The sequence below is a fragment of the Trachinotus anak genome, unplaced genomic scaffold, assembly GCF_046630095.1.
Source record: "Trachinotus anak isolate AG129_WGS33_773 ecotype Australia unplaced genomic scaffold, CSIRO_AGI_Tana_v1 ptg000025l, whole genome shotgun sequence".
Taxonomy (NCBI): Eukaryota; Metazoa; Chordata; class Actinopteri; order Carangiformes; family Carangidae; genus Trachinotus; species Trachinotus anak.
The window spans coordinates 10,850,865-10,865,955 of NW_027273876.1; the positions used below are offsets into that span (position 1 = coordinate 10,850,865).

Here is a 15,091-nt window from a genome sequence, read left to right on the forward strand (position 1 = left end):
TGACATTTCGATGGCTACATTTTCAACATGTAGCAGCGTTTACAGGATCTCCTGGTTGTATTTCATGTCTTTTCACATATTGCAGGTGGATTGCACAGGTTTGAAAATGAGTCATGGCAGCTTATTTACTTGCACCTTCAACCTGGATTCCTCTGTAATTGAGGTTTTATACTCGTTTACCTATGTTTAATTTACAGCTACATCACTGTGTTTGGATACCACCCTTCAGTCATGCTGCACTTACTCTCTGTGACACCTGTGTCACCACTCTTGACTAATTTAGAAAAGCTCACAGGCACTTCTTGCCACCAGTTTCTCCAGAGGGTTGAAAGGAAGAAAAGTCAGCAACTGAAGGCCAAAAAAGTAAATGAAAGGTTTATTCTGTCTCAGCTCTTGCTATTGACAACCCATCTGAATTGCAATAGTTTTCTTACAACACACACACACACACACACGCACACACTAGCGTTATACGTTTAGTCTCTCCATTTTATCATTTATAAGAGAAATTAAGTTGTGTGCATGTTTTTTATCTGCACAGAACAAGCAAAAGTTGCTTGCGGATGACACATCTACTGGGTCTGTGCCGTGGACATTACCTGCTAAAATGACACATTTAATACATTGGGGGAATGTTATTGTGTACATTGTACTAGTATATGTTATATTTTGAAGACCCCCCCCTCTGAACTGGAGATACTGAAGTCTCTTTGCTAAATGTGTGTATCGTCCTGTGTGTGTACCGTATGTGTGTGTATGTCTGCCTGTCATGCTCCCATTCCCACACATATCCACTCATTCTAATCACCCTTTTACTTGATATTATTAAAATCACACTCCTAATTTCAGTATTATCTTCTTTTATGACATTTCCCTGGGCTAAAAAAATCGCCAACTTGTATGTTGCCCCCCCCCCCCCCCCCCCTTTTCCTCAAGTCTCTCTCCCTTTTGCTAACACCATCCCTTAAGCTAGATTTTCTATTAAATCCGTAACACTATTTCACAGCCACAGAGCAATACATGGCATTATGCATACAAACCATTCCAATACTAAATTATTCTTCGACAACCCTGTCAGAAGGATTAGAGCTCAAACAGGCACAAACACATACACACACAATCGGGCGAATCACGCATTGTTGTTAGATATATAAGATGGAGAAATAAACACACCCATGTATATGCACACATATGGCCACGTGCACACACATTGTAGCTGCCCTAGCTTTTACTATAATAGGCATATCTCTGAATTATACAACAGTCTATTAAACAGATAATACAATTTTACAACCAAATGTATTTCTTTATGAACACAAAAGTGGCCTTTTTTTTCCTGAAAACTGTGTTACTACCACACATACAAAATCAGACAACAGAACACATTATAGCTCAATCTGCATGGCTAAACTTCTATTGTGACATCTTGAATTGAAGTAAACATACCTATTTTGCAGCTGAACAATGTTTTTATGCAAGGGTGTAATTTCCACTGGAGGTGGGTTGGTGGGGGGGAGGGATGCACCCACCAACCCACCAACCACTTACTTTTCAAAATCCAGTTTTTTCCCTCTTCACCTCTACAGCTTCAGCTGGATAATCCACTTAAATCTCTCTAAATAACATCTTCTTATTGTCCAGCTGTTGAAATCCAGATGAACAAAAGAGGGGCTGATAAGGGTGTTGATATACTCATCTGAGCTGTGCTCACAGCAATAAGCTTAACAGCAGCAGTTTGTGATTTACTGACTTTATATTGCCTTGGGTCTCTCCTCTCAGGCTATGTATAGGCTATTGCTCAAACCTCTGGTATGCAGAGGTTGCATAGTAGCTGAGAATATGACCTGCAGACTCTACTCAGGGCTGAATCTTAAACAATTTAAATAATTTAATCTTCACTTTTCACGCTCACTATTCTCTTAAAATATGCTAGAATGGAGCATAAAGTAAATAGAACATGCGTATGCATAATTATAATAAAAACATTTTTTAAATTACTTTTATTAGTATTTAGCACTTCTACCATTCTCAACAATACTGTTACTTTGGAGAGTATGATAAGACTAATTGCTGTGTTATTATTCTCTAAATGACAATGTTAAATGAGTTAAAAAGGTTTTAACCTGCTTCATTTCCATATAATAAAATGCATGTTGCAAGTGATTTAATTCAAACAAACACATTGAGATATTCAAAATTAAACATTCTCTGGAGGAAGAAAGTAAATAATCACTCCTGAGGTTTCCACATCATATTGTAAGTATTATAAATAACAAATAAATCTAGTTGTTGTTGTTGTCACGCACAGCCAACTCGGGTGGCCAGTGGGAAATGCAAAACAAAGTCCAACATATAATTACTAGTACGAGGCTGATGTGCATACCCAGGGAACAGTAGAGCTGGAGAAATTAGAGGACAGATAGCTTGATAGTGATGAAGTCATCAGTAACAGATACAGACGTGCCAGCTGAGTAGAGGGAAGACACTGCTCTCCTCTCTCTGGTGTTGCTATGCTAATCTCTTTTTATGTCAGTTAGGATTACTCTGATCAAGTCTCACTTTTTAAAACCTTGTCAAAAAGCAGACATGGCAAACATTATTACAGGTCACCGTTTCTGTACCGTAATCTATGGGCCGAGGATAAGAGTGTGATTAAACCACACAGACCAACTTGTTTGTTTACATTTCACCTTCCTCCATAAGATTTGGCGGCCTTCTTCCAGGCCTATGTAAGCCTTAATTTACTTTGTTAAAGTAAGGATTATACTAATCTATTAAAATGTGATATCTCTTCTGAACTTGTTGAAAAATATGTTCATATGGACACAAGGCTCCACTAAAACACCTCTGAACAGACTCAGGGATCGTGTGTTTGGTTATATTCCTCCAAACATTCTAAACGGCACAGCCAAACCAGGAGCCAGTAATTAGCTCATACAGTTTGAGCTAACTAAACACACTGAGGATATTTTCTTTGGTGTTCAGATAAGAGGTGTCCGAAAACTCTGGCAGCCTTATTTTTTGTTAAGAGAAGAGAAGAGAAGATAGTTATTTATCTTGAATATTCAAATTAGGCCAGTGTCCCATACTATCATATCTGTCTTTCTTTGCAAAGCAACCACTTGACACACAACTTCAAGCTCTGGGGAACCAAAACAAAAAAAAATAAATAACTTGGACTTGAATAAAGACTCAAAACAGAGGGTAAACTGCTAGCCTTGCACTATCCAAAGGTTTTTTTTATATAATAGATTAAACCAATGAGATATAACATGTTAATTAGTGAGCTTTAGACGTGCGTTTTGGTGGGTTTTGTTGTCATGTTTTCCAGACTAAGCTAAGCTAACTGACTGCTGGCTTCACATTTACACAGAGAGTGGTACTGATCTTCCACCCCAGACCACAGCAAGAGAGCAAATAAGCATTTCCCAAAATGTCTTGCTGTTCCTTTAAGTAAGCGGTCTTATGAAAGGCAACATTCTTTAACACAAGCATGCACTCATGGACAGACGCAGAGAAACTCATATCTTTTTGTTGTTCACGCTAATGCACAGTGACGTAGCAGAAATTGAATGACCTAATGTCTTATCCTCTGCAACAGGGATCAGACTCCACTGGAACAGACCTAATGAATATGAATGAGGGTTGGGTACCTGCCATGCCAATCAGCAGCTGCTGGAAAGGTCAAGATCATCTCACAATGTTTGTTTAACGTATTGTAAAAGGTGATGATTATCTAAAAAAATTAATTAAATTCTAATAAAGTGTTCCCTTGTCTGAGGGCACAGAAATCCTAAAACTTATTCACAATGAAGTATAGAATAAAGAGGTTAAACAGATGAACACTTTACCGTTGGGGCTCTCTTCGTCTATGGCAACGATGGTAGCAGGAGGACCCGACCGAGACAGTTTACATTCTGCGAGGGTGAAAAAAGAGAAAAAGTTAGCGTAGATACAGTCCAGGGACTTGCTTCTTTATATCCATTTTAGAAAAGCCTGAAATGTAATACTTAATTGTGAAGCCTATGGATGATTTCACATTTTGAATGTCAGTATTTCAAAGGAAAATGTTTTTAAATGGCTTTTTTTCCCTTAAAGATAAGTGGCTGCTGCAATCACTCTGTGAGAGTTTCACATTTTGAAATGGAATTGAACTTTGCACAGTGCTATATATATATGTCTGTGTGTGTGTGTGTGTGTGTGTGTGTGTGTGTGTGTGTGTGATGGATATCAGAGATGGAGAGAGTGGTTCAGAGAGGCAACAACAAAGAACTGAAAGGAGCGAAGGTGAAAATAGGGGAGGAGTGGAGAAAAGGAGTGAGGTGTAAGAGGTTAGAAGAACGAAGAAAAAAATAAGGGGACAGAAAGAGAGCATCCAGACAAAAGAAACTGCTGATGGACAGGACAGAGACTCTTTTTCAAGACACAGACAAAGACATATTGAAAAAGCAAAAAAAAAAAATGCTGTAAGGACGACACATATGAAGCAATGAATAAAAGCTTGGCAGATCTATATTTTCACCCACAATGATGGGCGTAACCTCCTCCAAATATCTCTGCAGGGTTAGCAGGGGTTAATGAACTAACACAGTGACTGAACAGAGGAAGAGAAAGGAGACAGTTCTTACCCTCATATTGCCAATCTGCCAAAAGAAACAGCCACGTCCCGTCACGAGGGAGGGAAGAGAGGAGGTAGCAGCCAAGGAAGGAGGAAAAAGCAGAGGAAGAAAGAATCATGAAAGATAAGAATTAACCTTCAGAGAAAAAAAAGGGGGGGGGGGGGGGGGGGGGCATGAGGTGTAAGCAGAAAAAGATATAAGAAGACAAACAGTGTACAAGCAAATAAGAAATGTGCTTGTGTATTTGCATGTACAGTGCATAAATGTTGGCGTGTTATCTCTATAAGCTTTTCCACCTGCATTCAAAGCCACCACCTACACCTACTGTATTTACTATGTGGAGAAACAATTCTTAACCTGAGCTGGAGGCTTAAAATGGACCCATTCAGGGGGAGGATTCTCCTTTATCCCTGTGTCCTTGCCAGGATACAGGAAACACAAGAACACCCACATTCACCAGACAGGGCAACATCATTGTTCAGCTCTTGAGGATAGTTGGGAAGAATCCCACGGGAAGGCTAAAAGACGGATATCTGCTCACCTAGAAAATAGACTTCACGGAACAATGATCACACCGTTTCTCTCTCTCTCTCTCTCTCTCTCTCTTCTCCCTTCATGATTAAGCTTTACAACTGTGTGACATTATAGATTATCTCATGATTCATTGTATCTTGTTTTTTGCGAGGGGAGACGGTATTGAATGTTCCCAAATATAGATTAAACTGTTGTACGGCTCTGAATTAGCTTATCTTAGTGCTGAAAATGATTGCTTTTCCAATTTGTTACGGTGCAAAGGCAAAGCCTGTTTTCTTAGCTCATGGGCCAGCTGATTCAAAACTGACCAAATGCTGGATTACCTCTACTGCCAATTTTTTTTTTCCAATGCAAGAAATATGACAATCATTACTATACAGCACCAAAGTAAAACTGAAGGAGGTTGGTGTGGACAGATGGATATACACAGCAAAGGCTTGTCTTCTGCAGCCTACATGTTGTTGTTAGTTTAGATGAATAAATGCTGGCTAGTCTAGTTGGTGGCTTCCAGTCTTTATGCTAAGCTAAGCTCCACGCTGAATGCTCAGTCATGAGAGTGGTGTTGATCTGACTCTCAGAAAGAATACAAACAGGCATATTTCCCAAACTGTCAAATTCAGAGATAGTCAGAGCTGTAATATTTAACAAAGAAACAACACAATGATCACAACACAATGATCTCTCCCTCCCACCAAATTATTTGAGCTGTCAAAACATAATTAAAGAAAAACATGCAAAACATGTTTAATGTAGGATCAGGTATTGTAGGGAGAACATGTTAACAGTTTTGACAGATGCATATACTTTTCAGTGCAATCTTGACAAATTCTTGTCAGCAGCATTTTCTCTACAAAAACATAATCCTTAATGCCAATTTGTTTTTCCGAAATTCCTTTGCATTCCTTGGCAGTAAATTTTGCATTTGACACTGAGTTTTATGTTCCATCACAATATTTCAGGCTTTCCTTACAATAAATTTTGTTGTCGCTTGTGTTAAGTTTTGCATAACCTTGCAGTATTTGGCACTACTTCACAATTCATTTTGCATTCTCTCTGATCTGTAGAGAAAGGCTGAGCTGTATTATGATTTACAGTAGTATTTTAGTAGTAGTAGGCCACTGCTGGTTGTTGCTACAGTGGGAGAGGGTGCAGCCTCATTGGTGGCTGGCTCAGGCGCAGGTCTGTATCATTGCAGCTAGGTAGATAATTGGTGGAGCTGCTCGACTGAGCTCCGTAGTGCGACAGCCTCAACCACCACAGCCAGACAGAGCAGCAGCTGCGGTCACAGCCTGTGGCTCTATCCTGTTGGAGCTCAGCCTCTTGAAAGGAGTAACAAGCAATAAATGCATCATGTAAAGTGTCACTTCATCTCTCCTTTCTGTAGTATCTGCAGAGCGTTTCCCTGAAATGACAGTTGGTCCTGTCCCGTTATATTACTGCACTGGGCCAACACACTAACTGTTCCTATGGATCAGGTGGAATGTAACAAATATTGTGAGGGAACGTAAAACGTACCTCTTCACTCTTTTGAAGCTTTTTCTGAGTGTGCATTTCTGAGGGTGCATTTCAGGTTAGCAATCCAGAAAGATGCATGAGCCATGGAACAATAGTCACTAGTTACATCACGCTCTACCAGCTGCCTTGTGTGTGTGTGTGTGTGTACGTGCATGTATGTGAGTGTGTATGAACGGCAGATGACAGATGTGTATCCCCTGCTTGACTGCCTTTTTATCCTTCAGTGTAAGCTGATGCCCCTCATCTATTACTAACCAGCCATTTGTTCTCTATGGGGCATCTCTGTCTCTCCCTCTCTCTCTCTCCCATTGGTTTCTACCCTCCTCTGTCTCTTTTCATCTGCCTCCCTCTCTCCACCTGTCAGTATGCTTTCCCCCTCAAATAATAAAAATTAAATGGGATGAAACAGTAAACAGCCTGGGCTGTAATGCAAAGCGACGGATGAGCACGACGAGATCTGGAAATGAAATGAGCTAAAACTGAACACCCTGAATACAGGTAATGTTAATTTCAAGTCCAATCTCTCTGTGTCTGCAGTAAATTTGAAGAAATTATATAGTATAGTCAAGTACAGACTTGATTAAAACAAATGTGCCCTTGTAATTGCACAAAGGTTTAACCAAAAGATTAAATCAATCATGTTGCCACATACTGTTATATTAAACCATGCACTCTCTCTCTGCATGAGTTAACCCTTACTGCAGAAAGCCCCATCAAGGACAGAAAGACAGGATGAAAAGTGAATTGCATTGAAATGCAAAGTCTTTTGTCCTCTTTCTAACAGGTCACAGGTATATTTCCTCACAAGAGTACACTTGTTTGTATGAGATATCCAATAAAAGTGTTAGTGTTCTCTTGTTTGCAGGTACTTATCCCCCCTTAAGTGTCTACTCATGTTCACCCTCAAAAGTTTACCTGTGTATTTCTTCCCTTGTTGATATGTACTTGCCCTCCAGCAAGCACTCATTTATTGTCTGATAAGCGTGCACTTGGGCTTTCCTCTTTCAAAGTTACTGGAAAAAAAAAAATCACTAAAATGGCTTTGTGCATGGGCAAGTGAATAAATCCATCTAATGCCAGATTTCTGTCACGCTGATGAAAAGCTCCATGGAGAGCTGTGTGAAGGGAGTAGGGGCGAAGCGTTCAAGGTGTGGACCACATGAAAAAAAAAAAAACATAAAGACTAAGAACTTTGAAATAGACCTCACTGTTCAGACAATATCACAGGAAGTCAATGAGAAAAGCTCGGCCTCTTGTAGATTTATTATCCGTCCAATGTCTCTTCATTTAAACCTGCTGTGTTGCAATCAATATCCTCTTTATTTACTATTCAAATTCTTTCCATCTAAATTTGGCAGGCAGAATAAGCAGGTACAGGATGCCAAGGGTGGCAGAAAAAAAACTTTGAAAACAAAGTCGACTGAGGAGGAAGAGAGAGAGAGAGAGAGAGAGAGAGAGAGAGAAAGAGATAACTGACTGTGACTGCAGCCTGAAGACCACAGCAATCACCCAAGAGTCCAAACAGAGCTAGAGCTTCTTGAAAACAACTATTGTTGTTCAGTACACACAGACACACAGCTTAGCAACTGTCTCCATGATGCGCACACGCACGCACACACACACACACACACACACACACACACACACACGCATGCTGCTAAGGCGCTGCTTCTTCACAACACCACTCCATGTGCACAGTCGCACCACTTTACACTGGTTACACATTTCGAGCCTGAGTGCGTGTGTGCACTCACACATGCTAGAGTTACCATAAAATATACATGACCAGACTGTGACTCAATGAGGGCACCTGGACAACGCTGATTGTGTGTCTGTGTTTGTGTGTGTGTGTGTAGAGAGTCAGGATTCATTGCTTATGTAGACTGAGTCACTCCACCAAGAAAAGCTGCCACACTGCCAACAACAAAGGAATTAATGTTAGCGTTTAATGTTGTGTTATTGTCCCAATATTAAAGGAGTAGTTCAACATTCCTCGAGACTCTTTTGTAGATTGTTGTTTTCACATGTCAGTGTCTGTATGGATTTAAAAAAAAAAAAAAAACACATATAAAAACATACCTTGTTTGTCTGAAAACATTTATGAAGAAAACATTCATATGTATTTAACATATATGGCATATGGTGGCAAATAAAGTCTATTAAAAGACTGTAAAAGCTGAGGTGGACCAGAGGGAATTATTGGGAAATAAAATCAGAATACTAATTATAGCTGCAGTGCATATAATCCAATAAGAAATTAGTGTGAGTGTCAGTATCAGATGACATGGACAAGCATGAAGTATTGGCCCAATGAGGACGGTTTCTTCCCAAATGACAGTGGAGAATATCACAGGCTTCCCTGATCCATCTGAGCTATGGCACTGGCCTGCCTCCACTGAAATAATTGACTCATTTCATCTGATGATTTTTGAGATTGGGCCTGTGACTGATGCGCTGTGAGCCCAATATCACAGGACAGGAAAAGCAGAAGGTGGTCTTCTGGAGATAACTATATTCTGTATTCTTGTTACATATCCAGTAGAGAATAGGTTGGAATTGAATTTTGGAAATATGTTCAAGTATAACGAAGAACCTTAAAGTAATTGCTTGTCATTTTGTCACTTATTTGCTGTCTTGTTGGAAGTTTGAAGAAAACACTGATATCACTCATGTCTGTATGATAGATATGAAGCTATAGCCAGAAACCAGTTAACCTAGCTTAGCTTTGCTTAACAGAAACAGTTGAAACAGAAGGAAACAGTTAGCTTGGTTCTGTCAAAAGAGTAAGAAAATCTCCTTATAGCTCACTAATTAACATATGAATTTTATATTTGAGCAATAATGGTTATGTACATCCTGACATTGTATAAATGCCGCCTTCATATCCCATGACAATGATAAACACCAGTGTCAAATTAGTAGGAAAAACCAATTAGAGAGAACGTCTGTAGGTAGTGTTGTCCTAATTTCAGGCAAAGCATTTTCCTTCTAATATGAGTTCAAAGTAGTTTCTGAATCTTTTTAATCTTTTTTTTCTACCATGCCATATTGTGAAAAATTTGTGCTCATTTGGTTTAAAATTGTACTTGACTGAATTCTGCTTGTTACCATCTGTTAAATATTCGCTTGGCTACCTTGCCTGGAGTCGAGATTGTGAATGGGAAAACTCAATGACGGTGAACTCCAAAATACACTGGAGTTATAGCTGAACATACTGTAGCAATAAAGGCAAATGGATGTTATTTAAAAAGATTGTCTGCGTTGACCAGATTTCTGAAAAGTCTTCTCTCTTATTAGAGAGAGTTTCCATTGCTTGATTGACAGCCACAGAATCTGGATCTGGCACCCTCAAACAAAAAAAAAAAAAAAGGAAAAGTAACATTATTTTATTCATAATAAAAACTGCCCACTGTCGTGAGCCAGACTGAAGTGAAATTGATAACATAGCATGAGAGCAGTTGGAGGAAATATGCTTTGAGTGGAATATCTTAAGATATCATTCCCAAAATACAAAAAAAATAAATAAATTCACCTTTTGGGGTAACCTTTAAAAAATGCTGCTAAATGAAATGTGTTTGTCTCTTTCACAAACAAACAATTAAATGAATGAGGATTAATTATTGGAATCACAGTGACCTAATATTGTGTATGTAGTGTTTGTATGAGTGCAGCATTCCCGCAGTATGTGTGGGCGTGTAGCTATTAACACTGTACCGCAGGGTTTGTAAGTTAATTACATGTTGGCCTTTTTTGATACAACTTAATTAATATGCAAAGAGCTGTTTCGAGATAAGTTACTTATTAAAAGCACATTATTAAAACTGTGTAAATTAAAATGTTACAACAAAAAGCTACACCAGTAATTTCTTTCTTTCATTGGAACCTTGGTGTCTGGTGACCAACACTTAATACATTTCAGTCCTCATACCAGAACATTTTGCCACATAATTGACTGGCTGACAGGCTTGAATTCAAAAAATGTACAACACAGTCTTTCAAACAAGAAGGAACTGAGAGAAGTGGTAGTAAAAGGCTAAAATATAGGAGCAGACAGATACGAGAAAGGTTGTTTTTTTTTTCTTTTTTCCCCTCTAAAAGTTCTCGTGTCATGTCCTTTTTTAAGCTTCCATCAGCAGGTACACCAATCGACACCTCTCCCTGGGGTCTGATTCCTCTCTGTCTTCTCTCCTCTACCCAACCATCCAGCCATTCATCCATCACCCACTCATCTATCCACCCCACCCCAAAAAAGGTGGGGACAACATTGGAGAGGAGAGGATTCGAAGGGGGAACAGAGAGGAGAAAAGAAGAGGAGGACAGATTCAGAGAGGAGAGGAGAGGAGAGGAGAGGAGAGGAGTAAAAAGAGAGGACTGTAGAAGAGAGACAGTGTGACCTTGTGTTAGATTGATGTATCTCTGGAGAAAACGGATTGTCGACCTGCTTGCACACAAAAAAACGTGCAGGCACACAAAGACACACATGCACACACACCCGACTCACTGCTGTAGGAATCACCACTTTGTCACTGCGCTGGCTTATCCATTATCCTGACTCTCTCCCTCTCTCTCTCTCTCTGTCTCTGTCTCAGAATGTCAGGACTGTTCCCAGCCAGTGTGGAGCTGAACACAGCTGACAGCAGTAGTGGTGGTAATCAGGCCGTAGTTGTTCTGAGGATACATGATGACAATACATAAACAAACCTGGAGTAACCTTACATTCTCTTAAGGTGGCAAGCAACTGTAGCTCATTGTTGTCTGTAGACGTATTCTGGATTTTAAATGTTCTCCTCATGAAGACATGTAAGGTCAAAAAAGATTTAAAGGAACAGTTCAACATTTTAGGTAATAAATGTGTTTTGTTTCTGCGAGATCAGTGGTGATGTTGTGCCCTGTGGCATTTCTGACCATTACAGCGCAATGTTTTAAAGACACTGTGAAATGGAAAAAGATGTTTTTCATGCGTTAATTGCCCTTTTATCTCTTGCTGTATGCTAAATGTGTATAACAACATCCCTCCCTCCCATCCAATCCAGGTGTGTGTTTGAATTTCAGTTGGCTTTATATGTCCAAAGAATGTGGTTGAGGTCTAATTTCACTGCTTCTCCTGATCTGACAATGCTGAAGGAAGTTGTGGATGAAGTAGAGCAGTTGTCTACATCTCCATATCTCTTTACGCCTTTGTATCACTTTGTGTCTCCCAAGCCACTCACACTTTTGAGCAGTCCAATTGCATCTGAAGGACTGAATTGACATCAGTCTTATAACTAAACCCAACCCACATATTCTCCTCCACTTGGAAATACAAAAGCTAAAGAAACTCTTACCTCTGTTTCACTGTAACTTTAAAGAGCAGGATTCCATTTAATGTGCATGTAGACACACAGGTGTGAGCACACTGACGGCATAATAAAGCTTGATGCCAAGCTAGTGCCAAGAAATGTAACAATAGACCAACATATGCAAGGAAGAATACTGCTGGCTTAGATGTAAACAATGCAGGCTCCTAAACATCCTAAAAAATTGGGTTTTGTAACTGTTTTGTCCAGAAGTGGGTGTTAAGTGGGTGTTATGTGGAGCCATGTCTTGTTGCCAGGTTTATACAGCCTGAACAGAGACCCAAACCAGTATCTGTGCTAACCTAATGGCAAGCTGTGCCAGCTGAGGATGCTACATAGCAGTACAGGTAAACAAGCAAGCTACACTGTGTAAATAAGGCAGTTTCAGAGGCGTTGTTAGGTTTTTACTTTCCATCTGATTCAAGTCTTTATGCTAAACTAGGATAAACACATCCTTAAAAAGTAATGCTGATCTTCACCTCACCCTCAAAAAGAGAGCATGTGTATTTCTCAAAATGTGGAACTAGTCCATTTGAAAGGTTCTCACCTCTCAGTCCTTGTAATGTTGTCAGTGTTGTTACATGTGTTGTCGCCCTTTCAATCTCAACTTTGACCTTCTCTTATTCACTGAGAGTGTGAGTACACACTTGATTAGTACACTCTTCAACTACAGACGGTTCTCCAGAATAAGGTCAAAACAGTGAAATGTTACTGTGTGTACTATACTCTGTGTGTGTGTGTGTGTGTGTGTGTGTGTGTGTGTGTGTGTGTGTGTGCGTGTGCGTGTCAAGGACAAAGTCTCCTGTAAAGTTAATTGAATCAACACAATACATGTAAGCTGAGGTCTCTTGCAGGGGATATACTGAGTTGGTGGGGAAAAAGAGTTGTTGAGAGAGCAACAGAGGCAGCAGCACAGAGAAAAACAGCAACAAATATGAGAGGGGTGAAGGTCCAGAAGCAAAGAGAGATGTGGAGGAATACCAATCTAGAGAAATACCAGTCTGCTTCAGGGATGGGGGTTATAAAAGGGAGATGATGAAAGCTGATGAGAAGAAATGGTAGATGGAAATAAAAGGTCATGAGGGGGACAAAGACAGAGAGGAAGGTATGCTGAAGTGAGGCTAGATGACAGACATTTACTTCAGAAGAAACATCTGACAACAAAGTAGGAATAAATATTAACATCACCTTGAAAACTCCAACTTCAGCCACATCCACAGCCACATCCACGTGCAGAGACTCACTAACACCCTCACACACGCTGACACACACACACTCACACACAAAAAACAATACTGAAAAACCTGCCACTACACTGGCATAACTGACTGTCTTCACACAGATGTACAAGGGATGATCATCTGCACAATGTAACAGAGTCTAATACAAGAATGGAATCAGTGTTGAAGATTATAATGTCACAAAGCTATTATTAACTGCATCATTTTCCTTTGGTCTGCATTAGATTACACATATTATGTTTTAATATAGGGCCAGACATTGAAGAAGTTGAAAAGGTTGTTGGAACAACCACTGATACCAACACCAGAGCTGTGAAATCACTTCCAAGCACATATAAATATTAGCAAGTGGTATAAAAAACTTTAATTGGAGCACTCAGAGTTTTTGTTTTTCACTATCTGAATTGCAGAAAAAGAGACGGGAGGTGTGGAACCATTCAGGGTAGAGTTTTTGGATGCAAATATCACTTGGTCTACTGCTATTGATGGACAATCAATGAGAGCAGCATAGGCTCAATGCCAATGTGGCCCCAGTACCTTTACACTACCCGCCACAGTGTTGTCACTCTCATTGAGGGTTCATCATATACAGTAAATGGCCAGCTGGTGAGGAGTGGAAGTGGAGACCCCCATTCACAATAAGTACTGACTTAAACAGAGGTGTGAGTGTTGGATAAGGGAGGAAACACCATGTATATTTAACTTCTGGCTCACTATGTCATAAAAGATACTTTTTTGGCTTTTCCAACACTGCAGAGTGGGAATAAAATCACATAAAGTGAAGTAAAATTGTGATATAATTGATCTGTGGTTTCAGACTATCTTTTAAAAACGGCTTTGCAAATATTACACGAGGAAGAAAAGACATTCAAGTCCTCATAAATGTGAACTCCACAGGGTACCTTTAAAAAATATATTGTTTCAGCCATGGTTTTATAAAATACACAATATCCAGTTGGCGACATCTAAAGCACAGGGAGCACACCATCTATCAGTGCATGTTTTCTGCTCACTGTAAAGTTACTCTCCCTCTTGATGAACAGTGCTCTACAGAGCTGTGTGCGTGACTTCATTCAGAGTGACACCTCAGAATTGGTTTGGGAAAGGGCCACAGTCACACTATGGCGTGACATTTACTATTTTTCTAGTGCACCTTGCAGAGAGCTGGCTGTCCCGAGAAAGACATGGTGAGAGAAGCGACTTAGGTGAAAAATAGAGAAGGTAATATCCAGTTGAAATAGTGTTGACACACACAGACTAGCAGACTGTTTCATTGTCAGGCAGAAACTCTCACAGACAGTCACACAGATGCAGAGGAAGACACTTACAAGCATTTAGGCTTCATAAAAGAGCATCATGAACACAGAGATAGACACACATCACACTCAATATATGACAACTCAAGTGTAACTCTTTTTTCATGCCTTCTGTTGTGACTTGTTCATGTTCGCAGATAAGTCACATTCAATTAAAACAACCACTGAAGTACTGCCTACACACCACAGACTTCAAATGAATTCATAATCAGAGTCAAGTCGAGTGCAGGAATTCACCACAGGGTTTTCATTTCCATCTGCTCTTAGTGCTAATAGCAATCAGTAATTTTAAGTTTGAATCCAATGATAATAGCGAGAACGAAAGACTTGTGTGTAATGATTTCAGTAATGAGCACTTAAACATTATGATCTTAATCAGTTGTCATAGAAGTGAGGACATGTTTCTAGGGAAGAAAACAAACCGGAGCACAAGGGTTTGAACCTGTTAAACTTTCAGCCAAAAGTCTGATTTAACACATTGTGTGGTCTCTCACCCTGGGATCGAGGCTCATTAAAAATACACTGGGCCT

The 15,091-nt window shown here is 39.8% G+C and overlaps 1 protein-coding gene across 3 annotated transcripts in view; it reads right to left on the reverse strand.

Annotated features, from left to right (window-relative positions):
• The window catches only part of LOC139608268 (protocadherin-15-like), a 278,991-nt gene that overhangs the window by 123,137 nt on the left and 140,763 nt on the right, over positions 1-15,091 (reverse strand). For 2 of the 3 annotated variants that reach the window (XM_071461819.1, XM_071461817.1), the window contains exons 3-4: positions 4,629-4,643; positions 3,852-3,917 (exon numbers count right to left, since the gene is read on the reverse strand). In XM_071461819.1, the coding sequence (XP_071317920.1) occupies positions 3,852-3,917; positions 4,629-4,643 (81 nt within the window). The remainder of the gene's footprint in view (positions 1-3,851; positions 3,918-4,628; positions 4,644-15,091) is intronic. The other variant, XM_071461818.1, reaches the window with a different exon arrangement.